This window comes from Chiloscyllium punctatum, chromosome 24, assembly GCF_047496795.1.
Source record: "Chiloscyllium punctatum isolate Juve2018m chromosome 24, sChiPun1.3, whole genome shotgun sequence".
NCBI lineage: Eukaryota > Metazoa > Chordata > Chondrichthyes > Orectolobiformes > Hemiscylliidae > Chiloscyllium > Chiloscyllium punctatum.
The window spans coordinates 66,612,306-66,625,990 of record NC_092762.1 but is presented as its reverse complement, the minus strand read 5'-3'; the positions used below and the strand labels follow the sequence as shown (position 1 = coordinate 66,625,990).

At 38.1% G+C, this 13,685-nt stretch overlaps 1 protein-coding gene across 5 annotated transcripts in view; it reads left to right on the top strand.

The window, feature by feature from the left end:
• LOC140494655 (transcription factor 12-like) overlaps positions 1–13,685 on the top strand; it is a 150,447-nt gene that overhangs the window by 115,065 nt on the left and 21,697 nt on the right. For 2 of the 5 annotated variants that reach the window (XM_072594081.1, XM_072594076.1), the window contains 4 exons: positions 2,630–2,833; positions 4,907–5,027; positions 6,568–6,730; positions 12,859–13,091. In XM_072594081.1, coding sequence (XP_072450182.1) covers positions 2,630–2,833; positions 4,907–5,027; positions 6,568–6,730; positions 12,859–13,091 — 721 coding nt within the window. The remainder of the gene's footprint in view (positions 1–2,629; positions 2,834–4,906; positions 5,028–6,567; positions 6,731–12,858; positions 13,092–13,685) is intronic. The other 3 variants (XM_072594078.1, XM_072594079.1, XM_072594080.1) reach the window with 3 other exon arrangements.

Below are 13,685 nucleotides of genomic sequence, written 5' to 3'. Positions count from 1 at the left end.
TGTCTCCCTTTTTAAAAGTGCTGTTATTTTGACTTTTTTTCCCCCCATAGTTCCAAAACAATGCAACAACATATAAAACAGTTATTGCTGTTCCTGGAATTCAAGGAAATCACCTCCAATACCTAAAGTACCTCAAAAGGAGCAGCCTGTTACAGCCAGAAAGGTTTCCCGTCCTCCATCTTGGATTACCCAGAATCTTCAAGTCTGTAAGAAATAAGTAAAATGTCTCCAGAGCTCCACAGAAGCTCTTTGCATTGACAGATGACTTTGGAATTCAAGCAAGATACGCAGTCTTGTGTGCCTGTTGTAGAAATGATTGTCCAAGGATTTCCTGAATGCCTGGTATTCATTGTAGAAAAGATTATCAAACTGGCATGTTAAAATTTATTTTTCATTTCTCCCTTGATTATCTCTCTGTCGATCAGTGTATCATAGGAGATTGGACGTACATCACAAACACCAATTGATTTACTTTGCTAATCAGTGGTCTGCTAAAGATACATTCTTCATCAGTTGTTAAATTTGTGTGACTTATAAACTTTGTATTCAAGTTCTGTTATTTATAATGTCTATTTAGGACAATTGAGCAATTTTGAGGGTCATTGAATGTTTTAAGTTCAGTGTGTTGCTATATCAGTGATAGGCTGCTTTGGTTTGTGTTGCTATCAGTGTTGTAATGCCTGTTTGATTCTGAATTGCTAAATGTGCTCAAGCCGTTTACTTTGTTTTAAAGTAAATGGTGTAATGGCTTCACTCAGTTCTTGGCTTCTATTTCCGAAAGTGTACAAAAGGAAACATTTCCATATTATTGTGCTGCAGATGCAAACCTTGCCCCAACTTTTCAGATCATAGCCCTGTTTATAAAATGTAACTTTTAATTTAGCGAGTTTTGAGAAGATTTGCTGCTCGAGTTGAGGTTTTGAATGTAGGTTTGCTTGCTGAGCTGAAAGGTTCATTTCCAGACATTTCATTACCTTACTCGGTAACATCTTCAGTGGACCTCATGCGAAGCAATGCTGAAAATTCCTGCTTTCTGTTTATATGTTTGGGTTTCTTTGGGTTGGTGATGTCATTTTCTGTGGAGGTGATATTTCCTGTAGTGAAGATTTCCTGTTCATTTTCTCAGGGGGTGGTAGATGGGGTCTAACTCCTGTTTGTTGATTAGTTCCGGTTGGAATGCCATGCTTCTAGGAATTTCCGTGTGTATGTCTTTCGTTTGGCTTGTCCTAGGATGGATGTATTGTCCCATTCGAAGTGGGACCCTGTACAGACAATGAACAAAACTAACGTCATTTACAAAATACCGTGCAAAGATTGTAACAAACACAACATTGGACAAACGGGCAGAAAATTAGCCACCAGGATACATGAACACCATCTAGCCACGAAAAGACATGACCATCTCTCACTAGTATCCTCACATATGGACTTCAATTGAGACAATACATCCATCCTAGGACAAGCCAAACAAAGACATACCCGAGAATTCCTAGAAGTATGGCATTCCAACTGGAACTCTCAACAAACACATCAAATTAGACCCCATCTACCACCCTCTGAGAAAAGGAGCCGGAAGTGACTTCACCACAGGAAATGACATAACCAACCCAAATATATCAATAGAAAGCAGGAATTTTCAGCATTGCTTTGCCTGAGGTCCACTGAAGATGTTACCTAGTAAGGTAATGAAATGTCTGTAAATGCACCTTTCAGCTCAGTGAGCAAACCTACATCCATAACTTTTAATTAGTAGTTCTTGCTGTCATATGATGAGTAACTAAAGGAGCTTTTTTTTATTAACAGTTTATCTTTGTTCCGGCTGAGGCTAGCTCTTTTTGCAACAGCTGCTTGTAGCTATTCCTACCAGAAGAATTGCTGGCTAGATATATATATCTCATCTGTCTTACATCATTCTCTCTCAAACACTGCAGTTCATCTACAATAACTCTGACATTCTTCATCATAGTATGCATGGTTGACCTTTCTTTGTGCTGCCTTCCACTTTGCCCTCCAGGAGAGATCTCTAGTTTTTCGGCTGCATTCGAATGGCCAGTACTGATATTTTCCTTTCTGGGTATCTTTTTAAAAGTTCGTTTTGCTCCTGAAATTTCAGGGACCTCTTCACATCTTATGGTTTTCTTGGGATATATCTTGCCATCCATATTTCACAGGCCTTTCATTTTCTTTTCCATAGATCTTTACTACTTGTGCAAACAAAGTGGGTAGAATTTAGCATCTTAGGAGTCTTTTTTTTTCCCTTATTGGCACCATTTCAAGATGGACATCTAGTGATGCTCCCAAGCAACCTCTCTGCATTTATTGTTATATTACAATTATTAGGGCAATAGGAAGAATGTGTATTGATGTAACGCTTTTTACAAACCGAAACTCTTAAGTGTTTCACAAACCTGTGAGGTATTTGTGGTTTTTCTATTTTATGTAGGATGTAACCTTGTAGATCAATAGCAGTGGTATATTTGCAAATTCCTGCAATCATAGATTTCATGGAAATAATATTTGATCTTTTAACTCTACTAAATTTGCTGCAATTGTCAAAACAAGTTACAGATATATGGTCAATCAATAACAATTTTAAAAAAACTGAGCCCTTCATTTTTTTTCTAAACAGCAGAATAAAATGGAGGATCGACTAGACCGACTGGACGATGCCATCCATGTTCTACGAAGTCATGCTGTTGGATCTGCAACTGCCATGCCTGGTGGCCATGGTGACTTGCATGTGTTAATAGGACCATCACACAATGGCCCAGTTGGAGGTATAGGCTCAGGATTTACACCCCCAGGACTGATGTCAGCCAACAGGCATTCAATGGTGAGAGTTCTTTCTTCCTTAGTTTAAATATAGAAGTATTATTTTGATCTAGTGAACAAGAATCCCCTCTCAGCTACTTTGCTGACCTATGTTGCAGCACAATTCTTGTTTTGGGATTCTATCTTCTATTTTGTCTGCAATGTACAGGGGAAAATTTAGTTGTTAAATGGTTTTCTCTAAAGTTAGCATTGAATCGAATTGTATTGTGAAAGATCTTTGTTTTTGAAAACTTTGCCTGAGTTTTTGACTTTTCAGTTTTTAGCATATTTAGAACAACTATCAGACTCCAGTTCCAATACCCATAATTAATCATTGCACGTCTTAGCCTCAGCCTGAACTCAGTTCAACTCTGCAACCAAAGAGAAGCAAGAAATATAATGTAACTTCCTGCAATGCCCATACTGTTGAAGACTGTCAAGGAAGGTATCCTGTATATTTGACCTGAGGTGGCTAGCTGATTATCTCTATTATATATAATATATATATATTAGAATCACAGTTGCAATTTTAAAGTATCTACTGTAGTTCATTCTATCGTGTCTTTATTTGTTTTTAGGGCCATTGTGTGTCTGTTCAGTTTGGAAACTGGCTCACTTCCTTGGGCACACTTAAAAACTCAGATTTTGTACAAATATTGCACATCCAATCTTAGCTGATTGCAATCTTAACTCTTGCAGTTTCTCTTGATACAAATGTTGTATTTCAGTGAAGAGTTTACTAAGCACTATAGTGAATTTTGGGTTGCACAGTGTAAATTAATTTCTGAAATTGGAGATCCAGAAAACTAACTTAGTCTTTCATGGCCTCAGTATCTCTGAGCCACTAGTATTTATTTTGAAGTTCAATCACTGTTGTGGACAAAACAGCAACTAAGTTAGTCACAGAACATGTAAGCAGCAATGACCATATTCTCATTGTTTTTAACTCTTATTGGTTGAGAGATAGTATTGTTCAAGTAACCCAGAGAACTTGCTGTTTTTAGGTATGTCCAACATCCTTTAATCTCCACCAGAGATGGCAGATAGAACTCTCGAGTCATAGAGATGTACAGCATGGAAACAGACCCTTCGGACTAACCTGTTCATGCCGACCAGATATCCCAACCAATCTAGTCCCACCTGCCAGCTCCCGGCCCATATCCCTCCAAACCCTTCCTATTCCTATACCCATCCAAATGCCTCTTAAATGTTGCAATTGTAGCAGCCTCCACCACTTCCTCTGGCAGTTTATTCCATATACGTACCACCCTCTGCATGAAATGGTTGCCCCATAGATTCCTTTTATATCTTTCCCCTTTCACCCTAAACCTATGCCCTCTCGTTCTGGACTCCCCCACCACAGGGAAAAGACTTTGTCTATTTACCCTATCCGTGCCCCTCATAATTTTGTAAACCTCTATAAAGTCACCCCTCAGTCTCCGACGCTCCATGGAAAACAGCCTCTCCCTTTAGCTCAAATCCTCCAACCCTGGCAACATCCTTGTAAATCTTTTCAGAACCCTTTTTTCAAGTTTCACAACCTCTTTCTGATAGGAAGGAGACCAGGAATTGTATGCAATATTCCAGCAGTGGCCTCACCAATATCCTGTACAGCTGCAACATTGCCTCCCAACTCCTGTACTCAATACTCTGACCAATAAAAGAAAGCATACCAAATGCTGCCTTCACTATCCTATCTATCTCTGACTCCACTTTCAAAGAGCTATGAACTTGCACTCCATGGTCTTTGAGTTTGCCAACACCCCCCAGGACCCTACCATGAAGTGTATAAGTCCTGCTAAGATTTGCTTCTCAGCCCATTGGCCCATCTGATCAAGATCCTGTTGTAATCTGAAGTAACCATCTTCGCTGTCTTAGTTTTAAACTTTCATCTAAATGACAGCCCCAGTATCAGTGTTGACTTTTCCAGCATTCCACAATTGTCCTGCAGCTTTTAATTCTCTTAAATTCCACAAACCTATTCTATGTCTATTTTGAGGTTTTCAGGTATGCATCTTAATGTCCCTTTGTCATTTAATTTGCTTAAATTTCAGATTGTGCAAAACATTATTCCTAAAATTAATTTATTTTGCAGGTTGGAGCTCATGAAGAAAGTGCAGGAATATCTAGTAATGCCAGTGTTCTGCCTAGTCGTGCACTCCCATCACAAACTACTGCACTGTCAGACCTGAACCGACCACAAGAAACCTATAGTGGTTAGTATTAGCATATCGCTAGGTTTTTAATTGTCTTTTGCATATATTTCTTTCAACATACAGAGGAACCTCAATTATGTGGCATTCGATTAGCCAAATTTCAGATTATCCGAACAAGATCGTGGGGTCCCAATGCTTGGCTAAGTAAGTTATCCGGCATTTGACTAAACGAACTGAATATTTCCAGCCTGTGTTCTTTGGATAATAAAGGTTCCTCTATAGATGTAAATATCAAACCGGTTGTAAAACAGCAGAGATATTTGAAGCTTCATAATGATCCATCATTGCAAATGTAAGGATTCAGTTATGCCTCATCACCTGGTGTTACTTATTCGAGTTATATAATTTGAGTAATACAGAGATAAATTGATTTACTGCATGAAGGCTGAGAAAATGGAATTCCTGTGGGCAACTCTTAGCTAATAATAGGCTAGTTATAGATTAGCATAAATGAAAACAACATGAGAGGAAATTGTCTCTTTTTTTTTAATTTAGGATATTATAATCTAAGAAGAGAATTTTCGTTCTTGAGCATCACCTCTGTTAGTGAATGAAAAATTTACTGCATGAATAGCCAGGTCAATACAGTTAAAGGATTAGAGGAATAAAGATTGTTTGCAAAAGATACTGAGATGTGAGATCTTCTCAATCATATTTGGGTACTTCAGTAGAAAATAATGGCTTGTGTAGTTTGTACTATAATAGATGGGTATGTTTTTGATTAGATGTAGGCAGTTTATTTCCTGTTTGAGGCACTTAATGCAAATAGAAACATCACAATATTTACTCTCCATCCACCTCTTTCCCCTTCTTCTCCCTCCACTCGAAGGATTTCAAGGCTCTTGCCTCACATTGAGTGTTCAGTGTTTTACCACAGAAACAAAATAAATAATATGAAAAGCAACAGCAATATTATTTTTTAAAAAGGGACTTGCCTGTCCTTCCAGTCACTGGCTTCTCTGAAGTCTTGCTTTGCTTGACTTGGGCTCTTTTTCTTTTACATAACCCTGATTAATGAAGCAGAATCTTATTCCACCAATTCTGGGTCACCACAGTCATGCAGCCACTACTCAACTAGGTACATTCAAGTAGCAGCTGGCTGTAAATGTACCTCACTAAGGATTCCAACATAAGTTTCTTTAAATTGGTAAATCTGATTTTATTTTATATCAACTCTTTTTAACGAAATAATTTCTGTTTAACAGATTTGAAATGGTATCTCTTGTATCTGTACACTGCAATGCTTTCATTTGCACACTGAGAATAATGCCATAGCTTCCCTGGTCTCAACTAAAATAAAAGGCTTCCTGATTGTACTGCCTCTTCTCCACTGAAGCTTTTAAAATTCCTGTCTGGGTTACAATACCTTGAAAGTATAAGCTGGAAACATCTTTGCTTCAAAATTACTGTAAGGTCATAACTATAAGGTTTGCCTACGCCTATTACTATTTGACCTTTTGAAAATTCATGTGTGAACAAACCCCTTTCCTGTTTGATCAAAAATGTGAGTTCTTTTTGGGTTTTTTGCATTCTGTTTTAGGAATGACCAGTGGTCTTCAGAGATCAAGTGTTAGTCAATCTAGCACTGATATTAAACGAGAAGAAAAGGAGGATGATGAAAATCACAATTCCTCTGGTTCTGAAGACAAATCAGAAGATGAGAGGAAAGATTCCAAAATGTCATCAAGGGCATCAAGAACAAGGTACTTTAGTATTGTCCTAGAATATTTTTTCCAATTGCCTGGTCTGAAGTAATCCTCTGTAAAAAGCTGTGCAATCATTTAGGTATGAACTAATTTTTACATTTATGATTTCAGATAAGCAATATTGCTTGAAAATATTGAAACTGTAAAATACTGTTTGATCATTGGAATCCCTCATTTCTGTAGGAATGAAAAATTTGTGGAAATTTGGATATGTTTGCAAGACATCTATAGTGATATTTGCATCTATATCTATTTTGACCATGTATATTTGGCTAGTATGACAGGTAATTTGACAATTACATTGTTTGGTGACAATTGGGATGTTGTCAGCAGAGTTTGGAAATTGTTACTGAAAATAACCCTTGCAGAAGTACATACACTGAACATCTTTTGTGAACTTGTATTCTTCTCAATGATAGAGGTTATTTTTATTCTGTCTGTATTCTCAGGTGACTCAGTGGGTGAATAGTTGAAATAATATTGTATGAAGATAAATGGATCAGATCAGAAAGTAGTTTTGTCACTACTTAATATTCACTTGGTGTATTATCTGTTCAGTACTCCTTGGCCTGAAGCTTGAATTTTAAATCCTAGCTGGTAGAAGAGTTGCAATACTGTGATATTTCACTTTCCTGAGTCGTATCATTTCTGGAGTTAGGTTCCTTCTTTTACATATATGGGGTCCATTAACTTGTAGATGGATTTGTTTAATTTTGAAATTCTCAATTCAGTTAAGTGCATGATGCTGCATATATATTGGAATTATAGAACCCCAGCTGAGTGTGGCAACATGGAAATAGTTCAACTTACAACCAGTTTGAACACTAATTGGGTGAAGTTCAAGCAAAGAATCTGGATGTAGGTTTGCTCACTGAGCTGGAAGGTTCATTTTCAGATGTTTTGTTCCCATACTAGGTAACATCTTCAGTGAGCCCGAGGACGAAGCGCTGCTGGTGTTTCCTGCTTTCTATTGATATGTTTGGGTTTCCTTGGATAGGTGATGTTACTTCCTGTAGTGATGTCATTTCCTGTTCTTTTTTTTCCCCAGGGGTGGTAAATGGGATCCAAGCCAATGTGTTTCTTGATAGAGTTCCGTTTGGAATGCCATGCTTCTAGGGATTCTTGTGCATGTCTCTGTTTGGCTCGTCCGAGGATAGGTGTGTTGTCCCAATTGAAGTGGTGTCCTTTCTTATCTGTATGTAAGGATAATAGTGAGAGATGGTCATGTCGTTTTGTGGCCAGTTGATGTTCAGGTATCCTGGTGGCGAGTTTTCTGCCTGTTTGTCCAACGTAGTGTCACAGTTTTTGCAAGATATTTTGTAAATGACATTAGTTTTGCTTGTTGTCTGCATAGGGTCTTTCAAGTTCATTAGCTGCTGTTTTAGTATGTTGGTGGGTTTGTGGGCTACCATGATGCCAAGGGGTCTGAGCAGTCTGGCAGTCATTTCCAAGATGTCTTTGTAGGGGAGAGTGGCGAAGATTTCTGGATGTGTTTTGTCTGCTTGTTTGGGTTCCTTGCTGAGAAACCTGTGGACTGTGTTCATTGGGTACCCATTTTTTTTTAATACATTGTATTGCTGATTTTTCTCTGCTCTACCTAGTTCCTTTGTGCTGTAGTATGTGGTGGCTGATTGAAATAATGTTCTGATGCAGCTTTGTTTGTGAATGTTGGGATGATTTGCTTCTGTAGTTCAATATTTGGTCCATATGTGGTGTTTTCCTGTATACGTTGGTTTGAGACTTTAATATGCTTTAAGACTTGCTGCCAGAGGATGTGGTGTAGGCTGGTACAATTACAACATTTTAAGAGGCATTTGGATGGATATGTGAATAGGAAGGGTTTGGAGGGATATGGGCCAGGTGCTGGCAGGTGGGACTAGATTGGGTTGGGATATCTGGTCGGCATGGACGGGTTGGATCGAAGGGTCTGTTTCCATCTCTATGACTCTATGTAGCTGGAGCTTTGTAGTTAGTGTATGCGCTAAATGTTATTGTCTGGATCCGAGTTGCTTTTCTCTTCTCAAATGACTATTTCCACCTCACACATCTCTGACAATGCTGAGTGAAAGGAGTTCATTAACTGTAAAATGCTTTGGAATATTCTATGATTGTAAGAGGCTGAAGGTAAATGTTAAGTTTAAAATGCTAGTCTTAGACATATTCTTCTCACTTTCAAGCTGAATGTAAAATTACATTGTGGTCACTGCTCCCTTTATTTCGAAGATATTAATTTAAGCTTGTCAAACTACACACTACCAAGTCAAATGTGACCTCTCCGATTAATTCCAAAATGTGCCCTTCTGAAAAACTATCTCTGTCAAGTATTCTCTGAATTCCTCACCCAGACTACTGCCAGTTTGATTTTTCTCAGTTTATTTAGAAATTAAAGTCATCCATGAATCTTGGCATGCCTTTGTCACAAGCACCCAGTATTTCTTCCTGCTACTTTCTTGCATTGTGGTTACTGTTAAAGGGCTTGTAGACCACACTCAATACTGACTATCTCCTAATATTCCTTCCTTCTATCCAAATTGATTTTATTTTCTCAACTTCTGAACCAAGTTCACCTCTCAACATATATACCATCTTTGATTAACATTGTTAACCTTCACCTTTTACCCAGCTTCCAGTTTTTTTAAAAGTCATATTTTCCTGTATATTCAGGACAGTCCTTATCCCCATCATACTGTGGCCATGTCTCTTTAATGGCTATTATATTTTATTTATTTACAACACTGTGTGCTGTTAATTTGTTTACATTTGTTCTGAATGTTCTATGTATTGCAATACAAAGCATTCAAACTTGTATCTTGAGGTTTTGTGCTTTCTGTACCTTCCTGCCATTCTCTGATCCATGTTGTTTTCATCTCTTGCCTCGTCTCTACTCCCATCTTTCTACGTTAGATCTCTAGCCCCACCATTTAGATTAAATCCTTGTGAACTGCTCAACCAGGGAAGTAGACAAGGACATTGGTCTTGGGCTGGTACTCCTCCTGCCCTCTGCTTCACTACTTCTTAACTGTGACCAATAACCAAATTAGAAGACTATATGTTACGATAGGAGAAAGTGAGGACTGGAGATCAGAGCTGAAAATGTGTTGCTGGAAAAGCGCAGCACGTTACGATAGGTTGGCTGCCACCTCATTACAAAGAATCCAACAAAATTCCCCCCAGCACAATGATAATGGTATCTTTAGTATAGCTCCCAAGCCCCAGTTTCCTGAGCAGAAACTACTCAAACTTTGAATACTTTGTGCATGTTTGTCCCAGATCACATGTTGTCTAAGAAGCTCTTGTGCTGCAGTCTAGACGCATCTGTCCTGCCAATTTGAACAAGTTATTTTTTTCATAAATTATACTATTCACTTTGCTCCACTGCACCTATAATCTTAAATGTAGGAGTGCAATAATGCACCTAAAACAGATTATCACTTTTCCCAACTACAGAGGAATTTCCATTATCTGGCATTCGATTATCCGGCAAGATCGCAAGGTCCCGATGCTTGACTAAACTGTTATCCAGAATTCGATTAACCGAACTAAATACTGTCCGTCCGTGTCCTTTGGATACGTGAGGTTCCTCTGTACTCATTTGGATTCAGAAGTATTGTTTTTCAACATACATGAAATACTTGGGAGGAAGAAATTTAATGACCATCTATAGAAATTGGGTAGCATTCGACATTGTCCTTAAGACTTTAATTGCTTTGAAGCCATTTCTATCTGTAGTTCTTTCTCTTCTGTCCAAAACCTTCATGCTCGCTCTCTCCCTCATCTATGAATTTTTTCACTGCTGATTGAGTTCTTTGACAGAATATTGATTCATGGGCTCCCAAAAGATAATACAGTAATTTTGCTTAATGTTTTAATCCAGTCAGATCTCCTTTGAATGATTTGAGCTCAGAGGATAAGTGCACATTAGTGCTGTGGTAACTTTGTATATCAATATGTTAGTATGTACAGTGGTTCACTTTTTTGCAGTGCCTCTATAGTTATTGACTTTGACATGAATGCGTATCTTACAGCCATGGAGGTGTCTTAATCAACAGGCATGATTGGTTTATGATTATAGTTTCATGAATTGTTTTCAAACTGAAAGCAAAGCAATCAATGTATCCTTTTTAAGGAACGTGCAGGTGCATTTGATGCTGGAGAATATAAAGAACCAGCACCAGAGTGTGAAAGCCATTGCAGACATGACTCCCGTTGGAGGAGAGTCAATCCCATTGTGTCACAATTACTGTCTTAAACATCTGGCTAACCTTGATATTTTAAGTACAGATTTAAAATCATTTTGGAGTTTGAACAAATCACACTCCTGTCATTGAGACCGCAACAAAATGCAGATATTACATTGGTTTCATTGGAATTTCATCATTTTAACCTTGTAGAGCACAAAATACCACCGCCCATACTTTAAGCAGTGGCAAAGTCAGAAGCAGGGATGTTTGATGACTGCAGAATGATTGACGCCATTTACAACGACTCTGATCTGAAACCTGTCCAAATGCAGCAAAACCTGGACAATGTCCAGGCTTGGGCTGAAAAGTGGCAAGTAATATTTGTGTCACACCATATCCAGCAAGGGTCTAATCATCGCCCTATGATATTTGATGGCATTACCATCACTGGATTCCCCCACTGTCCATGTTGGAGAATCGCTGCGGTTTTTGATTAATGGTGATTTCCACAAGATCCTTAGACAGCATCTTCCAAATCTGCAGCAATGTAGAAGGACAGAGGCAGTAGATGCATACCACAATCTGCAGGTTCCCCTACATGCCACTGATCATTGTGACTTGAAAGTATATCGCCATTCTCTCAGTTTTGTTAGGGTCGAATCCTAGAATTCCTGTCTTTTTAAAGCATTGTGGATCTACCTGCAGTGATTCAAGAAGGTAGCTTGCCACCATTTTAAGGGAAACTAGTGATGGGCAACAAATGCTGGCCTAGCTAGTGAAGTCCATGTTGATCAAGTGAATTAAACAGAAACAAATCTGGAAGCAGAACTGACTTTTTGCAAGAGTCAAATCAAATTAGGGCCAGCAGTTTACTCCGTTACATGATCAATTGACCATCATGGTTTTCCAGTCTTTAATTTGAAGCCTGCTGTTAAGGAACATGATAAATGATCAAGACACAGTACAGGAATGCTTCCCATTGAAGTGTGAGAGATGTGACCTTCAAGTGTGACCCCAGCTTTAATTTAAATATTTTTATATCCTGTAACTTGGATTTATAAGTTCAGTCTTGCACTGCATTGCTTCGGTCTCATTTTGACATGGACAGGATGATAAATATCATATACAGTCTGTTGTTTTTCACTCTTCTAGGTTTATCTGCTTTTTATTTGGGATTGTAGGTACTACTCTATATTTGAGCTCTCTCGGAGCAATCATAAAGCTATACAGCACAGAACAAGACTGTTTGGTTCCTCGTGCCTTGTTGACTCTTCCAAAGAATCATCTTTTTTAAGTTACAGTTTGATAATATTTAGAAACCTTTAGGATGTGGTATTTGGAGTTAGAAATTCTTGTATCACTTGAGTTGAAATTGAAATAAGATATTAGTTAGAAATGTCATTCTCTATCTCCCAAAAAATAGAATGTAATACTTTGGCTTTTCAACCTTTTTGAATAAAATTACTTGTATGTTCTTGAAGTTCCATTTTAGAGAACTATTTCTTAACTAGAGTTCTAAACCCATCATGTGATGAACAGGCATTACGTTCAGGTGAGATGTCTTGCAGATGTATCAAATGTTCCACAAATTTGTTGTCTGTTATTTGCAAGTGAAGTACAAATATGCTTCTGCACAAATAGAAAAGGTTAATATTCAAATGCAGTAAGTATAATGTGTGGAGTTGTAGTTTTTTTTGTTCAAAAAGTAACTACTTTTATTCTGCATAAATGATAAATTGAGCTATACGTTGTGAACTATTGCTGATCAAGTTGCAGCCTTCAAAAATGTATGAACATTGCGTCCTCCTAATATCTTGGTATGTTAAAGTGATTATTTGTTGAAGGTATTATTCAGTTGAAATGCTTGAATTCAGCACATGATTGCCTCTACATTTTGTATTTGATATTTGTATTTGAGGGATGTTTTTATTATATTTTGGTCAGTAGTCAAGATGATGATGAACACCTTCCCCCAGAGCAAAAGGCAGAGAGAGAGCGGGAAAGGAGAGTAGCTAATAATGCTCGTGAACGCCTTCGTGTGCGTGACATCAATGAGGCCTTCAAGGAACTTGGACGCATGTGTCAACTCCATCTTAACAGTGACAAGCCACAGACAAAACTGCTTATTCTCCACCAGGCTGTATCAGTCATTCTCAACTTGGAACAACAAGTCAGAGGTCAGTTGGTCATAGTGATATCAACTGGCATGGGCTGTCTCTACTTGGAATACAACATGCCAAAGGCTTACTTTCCCCATTTGTCCTGAAGATCCTGATCCTGTTTTACACAACTTTCACTTGCATGCAATGCATGTCATTTATCCTAGCAGTTTATTCCACAACAAATTTAAATACGGTACAATATTATGAATCACTTTTGCAATTGTTCTCTTGTCCATCAAAATGTTGAAGCTAGCATGAGCTTGAGGCCTCCTTTTTGAATACAGTTAATGAAACTATATGTGCAGGACATGCCATACAATTTGAAGAGCTATGACAACAGAAATATTTGTCCCAGAATGAACTGAAAACTTATTAAAAATTCATGCCTAGTGAACACATCTCATGCTGTCATGTACTGACAGAAGGCTGCGTATTTATGAATGTTGCTTAATATATGCATGTACCTGAAAGTTTTGCAAGGAGTGTAACGCAACATGCGCAACAGCCTTGCTCAGTAATATAGATGTTTGGGCAAGCTACCAGAGACCTGTTTGAAATCAGTTACTCTTAATTGTGTCAACAAGATGGGGAGAAAAAAAAGAACATTAT